Source organism: Rhinoraja longicauda, chromosome 17 (assembly GCF_053455715.1).
Source record: "Rhinoraja longicauda isolate Sanriku21f chromosome 17, sRhiLon1.1, whole genome shotgun sequence".
NCBI lineage: Eukaryota > Metazoa > Chordata > Chondrichthyes > Rajiformes > Arhynchobatidae > Rhinoraja > Rhinoraja longicauda.
Genome location: NC_135969.1, coordinates 12,410,573 through 12,425,591, shown reverse-complemented (window position 1 = coordinate 12,425,591; position 15,019 = coordinate 12,410,573). Strand labels below are relative to the sequence as shown.

The 15,019-nt window shown below is 43.5% G+C and overlaps 1 protein-coding gene across 1 annotated transcript in view; it reads right to left on the bottom strand.

Annotated features, from left to right (window-relative positions):
* The window catches only part of LOC144601759 (copine-9-like), a 334,902-nt gene that overhangs the window by 36,511 nt on the left and 283,372 nt on the right, over positions 1-15,019 (bottom strand). The window contains 3 exon segments of the mRNA XM_078414143.1: positions 11,299-11,480; positions 13,030-13,076; positions 13,191-13,252. Of these exon segments, the coding sequence (XP_078270269.1) occupies positions 11,299-11,480; positions 13,030-13,076; positions 13,191-13,252 (291 nt within the window).

The following is a 15,019-nucleotide window of genomic DNA, read 5'->3' as shown; positions in this document are numbered from 1 at the left end:
AAAAATGGAGCATGAGCAGGCCATTCGGCGTTTCGTGCGGCATGGTGGCGCAGCGGTAGAGTTGCTGCTTTACAGCGAATGCAGCGCCAGAGACTCAGGTTCGATCCTGACTACGTCTCCTGGCGCCGTCTGTACGGAGTTTGTACGTTCTCCCCGTGACCTGCGTGGGTTTTCTCTGAGATCTTCGGTTTCCTCCCACACTCCAAAGACGTACAGGTATGTAGGTTAATTGGCTGGGCAAATGTAAAAAAAAAAAATTTGTCCCGAGTGTGTGTCGGATAGTGTTAATGTGCGGGGATCGCTGGGCGGCGCGGACCCGGTGGGCCGAAGGGCCTGTTTCCGCGCTGTATCTCTAAATCTAAATCTAAAAAAAAATGTGATCATGGGTGATCATTCATATCAGTTTAGTTTATTGTCACGTGTAGCGACGTACAGTGAAAAGCTTTTGTTGCGTGCTAACCAGTCAGCGGAAAGACTGTACACAAGTACAATCGAGGCCAGTACAGTGTACAGATACATGATAAGGGAATAACGTTTAGTGCTAGATAAAACCAGAATAGTCCGATCAAAGATAGTCTGAGGGTCACCAATGAGGTAGATAATAGTTCAGGACTGCTCTCGAATTGTGGTGGGATGACTCAGTGACCTTTCCTGCTTTTCCCCCATTTACTTTTAGCTACAGGTATTAGTACCATATCTAATTCTGGTTAGCACATACCTTTCACTGTATCCTGGCTCATGTGACAATAAACTAAATTCAAACTACGTCCATTTTGAATATATTTAATGATTTGACCTTAACTGCCTTCTGCTGTGGAGAATTCTGTACTGAGTTTGTACGTTCTACCTGTGACCGCATGGGTTTTCTTCGGGTGCTCTGGTTTCTTCCCACATTCCAAAGACGTGCGGGTTTCTAGATTAAGTGGCTTCTGAAAAAATTGCCCTTCGTGTGTAGGATGTGATACTAGGATAACATAGAACTAGTACGGGTGATTGATGGTTGGTACGAACTCAGTATGCCGAAGGGCCTGTTTCCGCGCTGTATCTCTAAACTAAACTAACTAAACTAGACTAGACTGGACTAGACTAGACTAGACTAGACTGGACTAGACTAGACTAGACTAGACTGGACTAGACTAGACTAGACTAGACTAGACAACCAAAACTAAAATTCCAGTTTCCCCACAATTTGGGTAAAGATATTTCCCTTCTTCTCAGTCCTAAATGGAATGTCACATATCTTTACGTTGTGAGCACTGGTTCTGGATAACCTCACCATTGCTAACATCCTTCCTGCATCTAATCTGCTCAGTCCCACCAGGTCCTGAGCAAAACTGAAAGTGCTGTTTAAACTCAGTGGGTCAGGCAGTATCTCTGGAGGGAATGGATGGGCAACGTTTCAGGTCAGAGATACCACCTGACCTGCCAAGTTACTCCAGCATTTTGCGTTTAAATTCTAGCCTCTGCAGTTCCTTGTGTCCTCCACATGTCTTTAGGATTTAGATTTAGGTTTATTACTGTCACGTGTACTGAGTACAGTGAAATTCTTTAAATGTAGAAACCAGGAACAGAGAACTTTTCAAGAAGTGCATGAAGAAGGGTCCTGACCGGAAACGTCACCTTTTCATGTTCTCCAGGGATACTGCCTGTCCCGCTGAATTTACTCCAGCGCTTTGTGTCTTTTTTACAGTGAGATGCTTTGTTTTGCGTGCTTTTAGATTGAGATCCACTCTCATTGTTCTAAACGCTGGGAAATATAAATTCAATTATCCCAATCTTTTCTCACCAGTCTTTACTACTTTTATTCTACTTTAGAGATACAGGCCCCTCTGCCTACCAAGTCCACACCGGCCAGCAATCAGCCCATGCAGCAACGTTATCCTACGTAGTAGAGACATATTATTTACCAAAGTTAATTGACCTACAAATCTGTACATCTTTGGAATGTGGGAGGAAACCAGAGCGCCTGGAGAAAACCCACGTGGTCACAGGGAGAACATACAGACTCTGAACGGCAGCACCCGTAGTCAGGATCGAACCTGGGTCTCTGGCGCTGTGAGGCAGCAACTCTACCACAGCGCCACTGTGCCGCCCTAACCAGACAGGTGTGTTATCCCAGGAATCAATCTGGTGAGCCTTTGTAGTAATGAACATTACTCCCTCTGTAGTAATGAACATACCATTTGCTTTCTTACCTGTCTGCTGCACTTGTATGCTTACTTTCATGAACTGCTGTACAAGATTTGCTGCACCTCTCCTTTCTATTAACTCTTTCACGGATAAAGTGAACGCTCACAGTCTTTTTCCCAGGGAGCGGACTCAAAAACGAGAGGGCATCGGCTTAGAGTGACATGGGAGAGATTTAAGAGGGACCTCAGGGGCAACGCTTTCACACCAAGGGCAGTCCATATCTGGAATGAGCTGCCAGAGCAAGCTACGCATAGGAACGGATACAATTATGGCTTTTAAAGACGAGATATATAGATATGATGGGTTTAGAGGGATATGGGCTAAATGCAAGCAAAGTTCAATAGGACAACTTGGTTAGCATGGACAAAATGGGCCGAATGGCCTGTTTCTGTGCCGTACAGCTCTATGAATTTAGTTTAGAGATTCAGTATGGAAACAAGTCCTTCAGCCGACCACGTTTTGTGCTGACCAATGACCGGGACAATTTACAGAAGCCAATTGACCTACAAACTTGCATGTCTTTGGAATGTGGGAGGAAACCGAAGCACCCGGAGAAAACCCACGCTGGTCACAGGGAGAACGTGGAAACTCTGCACAGACAGCAACCGTAGTCAGGATCGAACCCGGGTCTCTGGTGCTGTAATGCAGCAACTCTACTGCTGTGCGGCTGTGCCGCCCTACTGACATCGACTGACTTTACCTTTAATTCTCTCACCTAAACCCTTAAAATATTCTAAGAAGATAACTGCAGATGCTGGTACAAATCGAAGGTTTTTATTCACAAAATGCTGGAGTAACTCAGCAGGTCAGGCAGCATCTCGGGAGAGAAGGAATGGGTGACGTTTCGGGTCGAGACCCTTCTTCAGTCTGAAGAAGGGTCTTGACCCGAAACTGGAGAATTAAAATCCTTAAAATATTCTATGCGTAGCTGGATTCTTGTCTGTCACTCAGAATGGGACTAGTTTGTTCCTACATTTTGCTTCCTGTCTGTCAACCGACACTGCAGATATGTTTATTATTGCCGACCCCTTTCCACCTACGTCAATAAGGCAGATTATGTGGTCAAGAACCAGAGGACATAGAACAGAGGTTTCAGGAGTGGGGGGAAAGATTTAATAGGAACTTGAGGGGTAACCTTTTCACACAAAGGGTGGTAGATGTCTGGAACGAGCTGTTGGAGGAGTTAGTTGAGGCAGGGACTATCGCAACGTTTAAGAAACATTGAGACAGGTACATGGATACAGGTACATGGATACAGGTACAGGTTTAAAGGGAAATGGGCCAAACGCTGACAGGTGGAATTAGTGTAGATGTTGGTCGACGTGGGCAGGTTGGGCCGAGAGGCCTGTTTCCACACTGTACGACTCTATGACCCTATCGCTTTGCTGATTGCGGAAGCTCATGGTGTTCAACATTGTTGCTGTGTTTTCTATATTACAGCACTTCAACAGACTTTATTGATCATAAATCATATTGGTACCTGCTGGAGGCATACAAGTAGAAGTTTATAAATACGTCTCTTTTATATTAACCTGCTGCAGCAATTTTAATGATGTGGATACACTGAACACCTGCAAAGGCTGGCAATTTATATTTTGTTCAGCCCTGTTCTCAAAGGCATCATTCAACAGAATAAGACCAATGAGCCTGCTTTCAGACGAGAAAAACCATATTAATCTCCCTTTTGACAGAAAGAAAAACTTCGACAGACATTAATTGGTTTTTGCCTTCAAGAGCAAAATGTGGAGAAGCAAGTATTTTGGTGGGAGATGTGTGTGTTTGATTGAATGATACAGCATGGAAATAAGATCTTCGGCCCACGAGTCTATGTTTCATAGACCCATAACCCATTCACATTAGTTCTGTTATCCTTCTTTTGTATTCACACTAAGGGCAATTTACGGGAAAAAAGACACAAAATGCTGGAGTAACTCAGCAGGTCAGACAGCATCCCTGGAGAACATGGATAAGTAACGTTTCAGATCACCCTTCTTCAGACCCAATTTACAGAAGCCAATTAAATACAAAATTGTGCATCCTTGGGATGTGGGTGGAAACCAGAGCTCCCGGAGGAAACCCGATCATTGGGAGAACATGCAAACTCCACACAGACAGTGCCCGAGGTCAGAATTGAACACGGGTTTCTGGCGCAGTGAGGCACCAGGTCTATCAGCTAAGCCACTGTGCTACTGAGTTGCACAATTGATGAGGAAAGTGGGGATATGGCAAAATAGATAATGTTTCATAGCCTATCATTGACTCTGCGCATGGGAGGTCTAGTTGTTAAAAAGAGGTGCTGTGCTCCATTCCTCTGGATTTGCAGCCAATTATGTTGCATTGATGTTATTCTACGAAGATAAGCAAATAGTGTCGGCAGGCTTTTGATCACTTCATTTATAATTCATGCACTCCAATTTTCTTTTCCCTGTGAGGAGCCAAATCATAATCTTTTATTACAATTCTGCAGGTAACGCTTCTGATGGGGGAAATGTGATTAATTTAACAGATAACCAAACAAAATTAATTCTGTCCATGAACGCATTGGAAAAATTTAACAGCAGCCGAAGTTCACAATTTCTTTTATCATCTTGTTAATAATGCATTGATAAATTTGTGTTATTGCTTTATTCAATCAAGGGGAACATTAACTGTAATTATTTCAGATATCTCAAAGATTGTTCAGTGACATTTGTAAGATAAATCAAACTGCAACGAGGATTTATAATTTATTTGCTTTCTTTGATTCCACGTGCTCGTGTTTGATACATCAGAGAGGAATTCATCTAATTTTCAATTTTAGTTACGTTGTCCCTTACACAAATCTACAACTAAAAATGCACACAGACCCTTTCATTCCAGCTAGTTCTCAGTATCTTTAATCAGGTGATATTCAACGTCTTGCATTCACTCGTTCAGTCCAAGTTATCTCGTACCTCGTTACTAAACCTCAGCCTCACTCGCATACTTGTTCAAGTCTCAGTTATTCATATTTAGCTGGATCTCTGTTCTGCCCAACAGGTTAACTCTATTTCATACATCTGGCTAGAATCCCCATCTATCTGTGGCAGAAAATCTAGTTCGCTTTCACTTGTATGTAAGTGGCTGATTCTCAGATGCAAAGAATGATAAATCACAACGTTCACACTCTCCCATGCCACTTCTAAGTAATACTTTCACAGAAACATAGAAAATAGGTGTAGATTAGGCCATTCGGTCCTTCAAGGCAGCACCGCCATTCAATATGATCATGGCTGATCATCCAAAATCAGTACCCCGTTCCTGCTTTTTCTCTATATCCCTTGATTCCTTTAATCCCGAAGAGCTAAATCTAACTTACGGATTTTGGCTTTCACTAACATTTTCGTTAACTATTAAAGAATCATACATACTATCGGGGTCTCGACCCGAAACGTCACCCATTCCTTCTCTCCTGAGATGCTGCTTGACCTGCTGAGTTACTCCAGCATTTTGTGAATAATTACATAATATCATACCATCTAAGATTTGACTGCCTACAATCAACAATGGTGCAAACAGATAGGTCACCAATGGCTCTCCACTGGATTAAATCTGCACATTTCTGAACTGGTAGAGCAGCAGTGTTGAAGATTCTGTCCCTTCACAACATCCAACTTGCCCAGCTTTCAATTTGTGCTTTTGTCTACCTGAATTTCTTTATTCACTTCTTAAAGTTATCGTTCACACAAAAGGTGATTGACATAAAATTACTATCCCTTCTGTTTCACAGATAGTGGAGACAGATCTGTACTGGCGTGGGAAGTATTTTAGTTTAGCTTTAGAGATGCAGCGTGGAAACATGACCCTTTGGTCCACCGAGTCCATGTCAACCAGCGGTTACCCATAGATAGCTCTATCCTACACACTACGGACAATTTACAGAAGCCAATTAACTCACAAACCTGCAAATCTTTGGAACGTGGGAAGAAACCGGAGCACCCGGAGAAAACCCGGGCGGTCACAGAGAGAACGCACAAATCCGTACAGACAGCACTCATAGTCCAGGATCGAACCTGGGTGTCTGGTGCTGTAAAGCAGCAACTCTACCACTGTGCCACTGTGCCGCTTGCAAGGGCATTACATGGACATGAGGTGAAACATGTTTACAGGGATGCCATTGCAATGACTGCTGAATTTGGGCACCAGGGCACCTTGGGAAGGGTTTAACCATGGAGGTTTAAGGACAGGATATCTGTGGTGGTATGACAATAAATGTTTATAATATAAGGTCTGTAATTTGTTCAACCAGCACATTATTACACCAAGAAATAATTCACTCAGATAATTAGGTGAGAGAGTGTTTTGGCTGCAATTTAGCAGAGTAAGTGCGAGGTGTTGCATTTTGGGAAGTCAAACCTTCACAGTGAATGGACAGGCCTTTGGGGAGTGTTGTAGCACAGAGTGATCCAAGAGTGCAGGTACATAGTTCCTTGAAAATGTTGTCAAGTGTAGATCAAGAAGGTGGTCAAGATGTCTTTCGGCACATTAGACTTCATCAGGCAGGGTATTGAGTACAGACTTGGGGACGTTATATTATAGTTGTACAAGAAATTGGTGAGGTCTCATTTGGAGTATTGTATTCAGTTTTGGTCACCTACTCCAAGAAAGATGTGTAGGAAAATAACTGCAGATGCTGGTACAAACCGAAGGTATCACAAAATGCTGGGGTAACTCAGCGGGTGAGGCAGCATCTTGGAGAGAAGGAATGGGTGACGTTTCGGGTCGAGACCCTTCTTCAGACTGATTAGCATGGATAGCAGGTTGGCTGGATGGCAGAAAGAAAAGAGTGGCGATAAAGGGGGCTTTTTCTGGTCAGCTGCCAGTGACTAGTGGAGTTCTGCAAGTGTCGGTGCTGAAAGATGTTGTTCAGCTGGAAAGTGTACAAAAGATTTATGAGAAAGTCGCGAGGACATGAGGCCAGAACCTTTACGGAGAGGTTGGGAAGATCAGAATTTTATTCCTGAGGAATAAAGGAGGAGGATGAATGGTAATCTTATAGAGGTTTATAAGATAGTGAGGGGAATAGAGAGGGGAGATGCACAGAGTCTTTTATCCAGAGTAGAGGAATCAAGAACCAGAGGACATAGGATAAAGGTGTAAGACTTCCAAGACCACACGAAATTGTAGAGAATTGCGGACACAGCCCAGACCATCACACAAACCAACCTCCCTTCCATTGCCATTCCATTTCCATTCCCATTCCTTCTCTTGAATTCCCATTCCTTCTCTCCTGAGATGCTGCCTGACCTGCTGAGTTACTCCAACATTTTGTGAATAAATCCCTTCCATTTGCACCTCATGCTGCCTTGGCAAGGCCACCAGCATAATCAAGGGTGAATCTCACCCTGGTCACTCCCTCTTCTCCCCTCTCCCATCCGGTAAGAGGTACAGAAATTTGAAAATGTACACCTCCAGATTCAGAGACAGTTTCTTCGCAGCTGTTATAAGGCAATTGTCCTATCAACAACTAGAGAGCAGTCCTGAGTTACCTGGAGACTTTCGGACGACCTTTATTCATACTTTACCGGACTTTATCTTGCACTAAAAGTTATTCCCTTTATCATGTATCTGTAAACTGTGGATGGCTCGATTGTAATCATGTACAGTCATTCTGCTGACTGGGTAGCACACAACAAAATCTTTTCACTGTACCTCAGCACATGTGACAATAAGCTAAACTATATCTAAACTATATATCTAAACTATATCTAAAGGGAAAAGATTTAATAGGAACCCGAGGGGCAAAGTTTGCACACAGAGGTTGATGAGCATATGGAACGAGCTACTAGAGGTGGTAGTTGAGGCATGTACTATAACAACATTTAAAAGACATTTGAACAGGTACATGGATAGGAATGGTTTAGAGGGATATGGGCCAAACAAGGGCAAGTGGGACTAGTGTAGATGGGCATCTGGGTCAGCATGGGCATGTTGGGCTGAAGGGCCTGTTTGACTATAACTCTAGTAAAGTCACCTATGCATCCTGCATTCCTCTCTAAGCTGTCAGAATCAAATGTGGCCCTATTTAAATTAGAGCAAAAACAAGCAGTGTTTGTAGCTATTTAGTCACCTAGAGGAAGAGGTTAATGGATCCCACTATTGTTGCAGAGCATAGCTATTTACACAACTGTAAATTTCTGGCCCACAAAGGCAAGAATTTCTCTGTATATTGCATGGGACTAAAACCATATAAAAGTAGTCAATCATTTTGTTACAAACTGCACACAATAGCAAATCATTCCCCATTGGCCTTCTTTAATTGCTCCTAAGTGCTTTTTGAAAGCAGGTCTACAAAAGACATTTGAATGAAGCCTCGAGTTCTGTATTAAACCCAAGGTCGTCCATGAAAAGTATTTATTCCTCAGTCAGAACATTTCAATCTCAGCTCCTGCTGCTCTATTTTCTGGGAAGGTGTCGAAGCCAAGCAGCAGGGTTAGTGGTGCAGATCGTGCCTGAGTTTGGGTCATGGCATTCTCAAAACAGTTTGAACGTAGAACATAAAACAGTATAGCACAGGAACAGTACCTTCTGCAACTATTCCTGTGCTGAACATGATGCCAAGATCAATTAATCTCATCTGCCTGCACATGATCCAGATCCCTCCATTCCCCCGGGTTAAAATGCCGTAAACATCCACCCTGGCCACAAACTTATTTCACTCCTTTCACCAAGAAGATGATACCGGAGCCTGAAAACGGTAACATCCAAGTTCAGGAACAGCTCCTTCCCTACAGCCATCAGGCTATTTAACACTACAACCTCTAAAGGAGCCCTGAACTACATAGACATTGGTTTTATCTCTTTACACAACTATTGCTTGTTTGTTTTAAGTGTATGTGCGTGCCTGTGTGTGTATACTGAACCTTTATTTTGTTTATCATATTGCTTACAGAGTACTACCTTTACATATTCTGTTGTGCTGCTGCAAGAAAGAATTTCGTTGTTCTGTTTGGGACACATGACAATAAAACAATCTTGACTCTTGACGGCAAGACATTGACGAGGAGTTTTGTGTTCAGCTTTGGTCACACTGCTCTAGGAAGAAAGGTGTTAAGTTGGAAAGAGTGCAGAGAAGAGTTATGAGGACGTTGACAGAACTCAAGGGTCTGAGCTGCAGGGAGAGGTTTGGCAGGCTAGGACTTTATTCAGGTGATTGAGGGGTGATCTTAAAGAGGTGTATAAGATCATGGTGACCCTAATGGTGTATCCTTATTGTTTTGATGTGATTATGCTTTATTCTTAATTGTTAACTGTATGTTTGTGTTGTCATTTGTGAGTGGAGCACCGGCAGATTCCTTGTATATGCATACTTGGACAATCAACTTATTCATTCATTCATTCATGAGGGAAATGGATAGGGTGAATGCATAGAGTCTTTTACACAGAGGTGGAGAATCAAGAAACCAGAGGACATTTATTCACAAAATTCTGGAGTAACTCAGCAGGTCAGGCAGCATTTCAGGAGAGAAGGATTGGGTGGCGTTTCGGGTCAAGACCCTTCTTCAAACTGATATCAGGGGGGCGGGACAAAGGAAGGATATAGGTGGAGACAGGAAGTTAGAGGGAGAACTGGGAAGGGGGGGGGGGGGGAAGAGAGGGACAGAAGAACTATCTAAAGTTGGAGAAGTCAATATTCATACCGCTGGGCTGCAAGCTGCCCAAGCGAAATATGAGGTGCTGTTCCTCCAATTTCGGGTGAGCCTCACTATGGAACTGGAGGAGGCCCATGACAGAAAGGTCAGACTGGGAGTGGGAGGGGGAGTTGAAGTGCTCAGCCACCGGGAGATCAGGTTGGTTAAGGCGGACTGAGCGAAGGTGTTGAGCAAAACGAACGCTGAGCCTGCGTTTGGGTTCGCCGATGTAAAGAAGTTGACATCTAGAGCAGCGGATACAATAGATGAGGTCGGAGGAGGTGCAGGGAGGTAAAGGGACAGGTGTTGCATCTCGTGCGGTTGCAGGGGAAATTGCCCGGGGATGGGGTGGTTTGGGTAGGAAGGGACGAGTGGACCAGGGAGTTATGGAGGGAAAGGTCTCTGTGGAACGCAGAAAGGGGAGGGGGAAGAAACCAGAGGACATAGGTTTAAGGGGAGAGGGGAAAAATGTAATCAAAACCTGAGGAGTAACTTTTTCACACAGAGGGTGGGACCAGTGTAAATGGGGCATCTTGTTTGGTATGGCCATCGCTGAGGGACCTGTTTCCATGCTGTGTGAAAGGTGGTGATGCAAGAAACATTTCTTGAAAAGACATGTAAGACATGTAACCATGAAGCTCTGCACAATGTTACTTCTGCAAGCGCAGTCTGGTTTTGGTTGGGAAAATTGGGTTTAGTCTACCTTGCAAAGATATGGGGAGAATTTCACTGTGACATGTCATGTGTGTTCATAATCGATCAATCAATTAATCAAGGGCCACAAATTTGTACCAGAAAATATAAAACCAGAAATGCACCCAACATTGTCATTTTCCTGATGCATGATAGCACAGCGGTAGAGTTGCTGCCTTAGAGCACCAGGGACTCGGGTTCGATCCTGACTATGGGTGCCGTCTGCACAGAATTTGTACTTTCTCCCTGTGACCACATGGGTTTTTATACACATTCCAAAGACGATGCAGGTTTGTAAGTTAATTGGCTTCTGTAAATTGTCCCCAGTGTAGGTTAGAACAGGTATGCAGGTGTTTGTGGTCAGCGTGGACTCAGTGGACTGAAGGGTCTGTTTCCACATTGTTTTTTCGAAACAAAATTCAACTAAATACTTTTCCCTCTCCCCTGACTCTGATCCCGAAGAAGGGTCTCGCCCCGAAACGTCACCTATTCCTTTTCTCCAGAGATGCTGCCTGAACCGCTGAGTTATTCCAGCATTTTGTGCCTATCTAAACTAAACTAAACACAGACTAACTCGAAACCTTCCTGACAACAGTCCTCACAAATAAGAGGGTCATCCAACAGCTGTGAAACATCACATCTCTCATTTACCAGTAAAGAGTAACTTCAATGAAGATTGTAAGAACATTCGGAGCATTTGTCCCAAGGTATCTTTCCACTGCCTGTGGCTTCCTCACTGCTGCTGCCCAGTTTAACATTCACCTACCAAAGGAAACTCGTGGGACACCTTCCCATCGGGTGGCAGCTTCGCTCCGAATCCTAATGCAGGGAAGAGTTTGTCGCTGTCGTAGTCCTGAATGATTTCTCCAACTGCTTTCAAAGCCATGGCGTACGCGTTCATCTGATAGGGGTTCATGTAGTGAAGAGAGGTGGGCTGTGAAGGGTTCCCTGCAAGGAGAAGGAGCCATTTATCTAAAGCAAACTGTGCCAAGTAACACTACCCAGGCAAGGGCATTGTGACCTGTGCAACGTGAGTAAGTAGCTCACGTTCAATGTGTAGGAAGGAACTGCAGATGCTGGTTTGAATCGAAGATAGACACAAAACGGTGGAGTAACTCAGCGGGACAGGCAGCATCTGAAGAGAAGGAATGGGTGATATTTCTCCCTCCATCCCCTCCCCCTTCCCAGTTCTATGACCTGTCTTACTGTCTCCGACTAAATTTAATCTCTTACCTTCTCCCGACGAACAATGATCTATTCTACACTTTCCTTGATGCTCAGTCCCTTTGTCCTGTCTTCACACCTTACACTTCCTTATCTATACACTTCCTTATCTATGTACCTCCCACTCCTCTGACATCAGTCTGAAGAAGGGTCTAAACATCATCCATTCCTTCTCTCCAGAGATGCTGCCTGTCCCGCTGAGTTACTCTAACATTTTGTGTCTAGCTCATGTTCAACGTTACATTTGTTTTAATTTATCTCAAATAAGAAAATTAATTGTTATATATTATATGTTATACAACATATGTTATGCTATAACAACAGAAAATAATTAAACTATTAAGGTAAAATTACTAAACAAAGATACTTACGTTACCATTTTCCTATTGATATCTAAATTGGGAATTCCCATTCAGATGAGTAGGGATTCTGATTCCACATGAGTTCCCCCGGTGAAGGTTTGTAGAGGTGGAGACCCCAGTAAGATGGCTTAGAATCAGCAGGATGCCAATATGTTTTCCTTGGAGTTGTTTTTCATGGAATTACTGGACACAACTGGCATAATTTGGCCCAATAGAGGCTGATCTTATAGGCGTATTTGATCTTATAGAGGTGTACAAAATGATGAGGTGAATAGATCGGGTAGGCGCACAGAGTCTCTTGCCTAGAATAGGGGAATCGAGAACCGGAGGAGAGAGGTTTAAGGTGAAGGGGAAAATTTAATAGGAATCTGAGGGGTAACCTTTTCACACAGGGAATGGTGGGTGTATGGAAAGAATGGTGGGTGTATGGAAAGAACTGCCAGAGAGGTGGTTGCGGCAGGTACTAGCGCAATGTTCAAGAAACAGTTGGACAGGCACATTGGTAGGACTGGTTTAGAGGGATATGGGCCAAACGCAGGCAGGTGGGACTAGTGATGATGGGGCATGTTGGTCGGTGTGGGCAAGTTAGGCCGAAGAGCCTGTTTCCACACTCTTATGCCTCAATGACTCATTGGAATTCATTGCCACAGAGGGCTGTGGAGGCCAAGTCAGTGGGTATTTTAAGATAGAGATAGGCAAGTTCTTGATGTCAAGGGTTATGGGAAGAAGGCAGGAAAATGGGATTAGTTGGCAGAGATCAGCCATGATTGAATGGCAGAGTAGACTCAATGGGGTGAATGGCCTAATTCTACTCCTATAACTTGTGTGAACTAGTGTATAATAGACCATTACAAAATGACTCTATGGCTCTATGACAAATAGAACATTTAGGAATGGATTTCAAAACTTACCATTGGATGCAGTGAAATCTATTGCCACGGTGAAATTTAGCTGGGTTCTGGAACAAAGCCAAAAGCAAGTATGTTCAATAGCTATGGGCACTGTAGTAGTAACTTACATTCAAACCACAGAATTTAACAGAGAAAATATCAAAGTAATGATTGATTCATACCCGCCTTTAATGTAATCTACAAACGTGAAGTCAGATTCCACTTTGAAGGAAAGGAGAGTTACCTGGTGGGAAGAGACATAATTAGTGAGAGCTCCTATGAATGCAATACAGATGAGCGTTATATGATGCTATGCAGATCTTGTGGTATAATCTTAATATTTTATTATTAAATCCTCAGGGACTATTTATGTAGTAGTGATGAAATGAAGGTAGACCCATTCACCCAGAGTCGATTTTTGCATCCCAAAAACATAAATAAGGAACGAGAAACTGCAGATGCTGGTTTACCAAGGAAAGGCGCAAAGTGCTGGAGTAACTCAGCCGGTCAGACAGCATCCCTGGAGAACATGGATACGATTGGGGAACCTCCTTCAGACTGCAGAGGGGTCCTGACCCGAAAGGTCACCTATCCGTTTTCTCCAGAGATGCTGCCTGACCTGCTGTATTACTCCAACATTTTGGGTCTTTCCAACATCAGTAAGGAATTTAGATATTTCAGGAATTTTTGTAGACTTTTTTAAGACCAAGTACAATCTCCTGAAATTTATGCCAGCTGTTTTGCTGTTAAAGAAACATCATTACATATATACAACACCTTGTGTTAATAAAGTTACCAATCTGGGCAAGGTTACAGCTTGCTCAGAGAGTAACAGATAATCAGGTACGTACATGTGCGACATCATATCGGATAACTATGTCTCCGCGTCTCTGAAATTTATATTCATGAGCATTAATCATCTTGATAACGCAGAACCAAGCCCGACGTCTATGATGTATGGAGTCATTTACAGCTTTTTTCCAAAGGTCATAATATACCATGTTTGGTTCAGTTAGATTGTGATATGGAGCAGAAAGCTATGGGCGTGGATTCCCAAATATCCCAGTTGCAGGAATTCTTTCACCATTTTCCTGCAGGTTTTCTGCCCAACATCCATTGTGAATGACATACTGGCTGCCTGTCAGCTAGGAAAGTCTACCTTTGATATATATTAGGTAGTCGGGGGTTATGGGGGGAAGGCAGGAGATTGGGTTTGAAAGGGAAAGCTAGATCAGCCATGATTGAACGACAGCATAGACTTGATGAGCCAAATGGCCTAATTCTGCTTGTAGAACTTATGAACTTGTGTCTGTGCTTGCATGCAACAAGACTTAACCAACATTCTGACATAGGCTGGGATGTAGTAAATAACAAATGCACCATGCAATGACCATCTCCAACAGGTTGCACACGAAACAACACCTCCCAGTGCCCAATTTAACAAGTTTAGTTTAGAGGTACAGCGCGGAAACAGGCCTTTCGGCCCACCAGCGATCATCCTACGCACTAGGGAAAATGTACACTTTTTACAAAAGCCAATTAACATGCAAACCTGTACGTCTTTGGAGTGTGGGAGGCAACCGGAGAAAAGCCATGCGGTGACAGGGAGAACTTATAAACTGCGTACAGACAGCACCTGCAGTCAGGATCGAAACCAGGTCTCTGGCGCCACAAGGCAGCAACTCCACCGCTGTGTCACCCACTGTCCCGCCTAAAGTTGAGTTCCCCACTTTCAACATCCCCACAGCAACCACTGACCAGAAATAGACAGCTTCTAAACATGCTGGCTCTTTGAACCTGTTTATTATTTTTTATTTATTCCCTGGTTTTGCAATTTTTAATTCATGTGCCACATTGCGAAGTACAATGTTGTCTATGGTGCCACAGTTCCCAAAGTCTTTCAGTCAACTTTCAAAGCAAAAATAATCTTATTTTCAAGACAGATTTAATTTGTGGCACGGTGGTGCAGCTGGTAGAGCTGCTACCTCACAGCGCCAGAGACCCGGGTTTG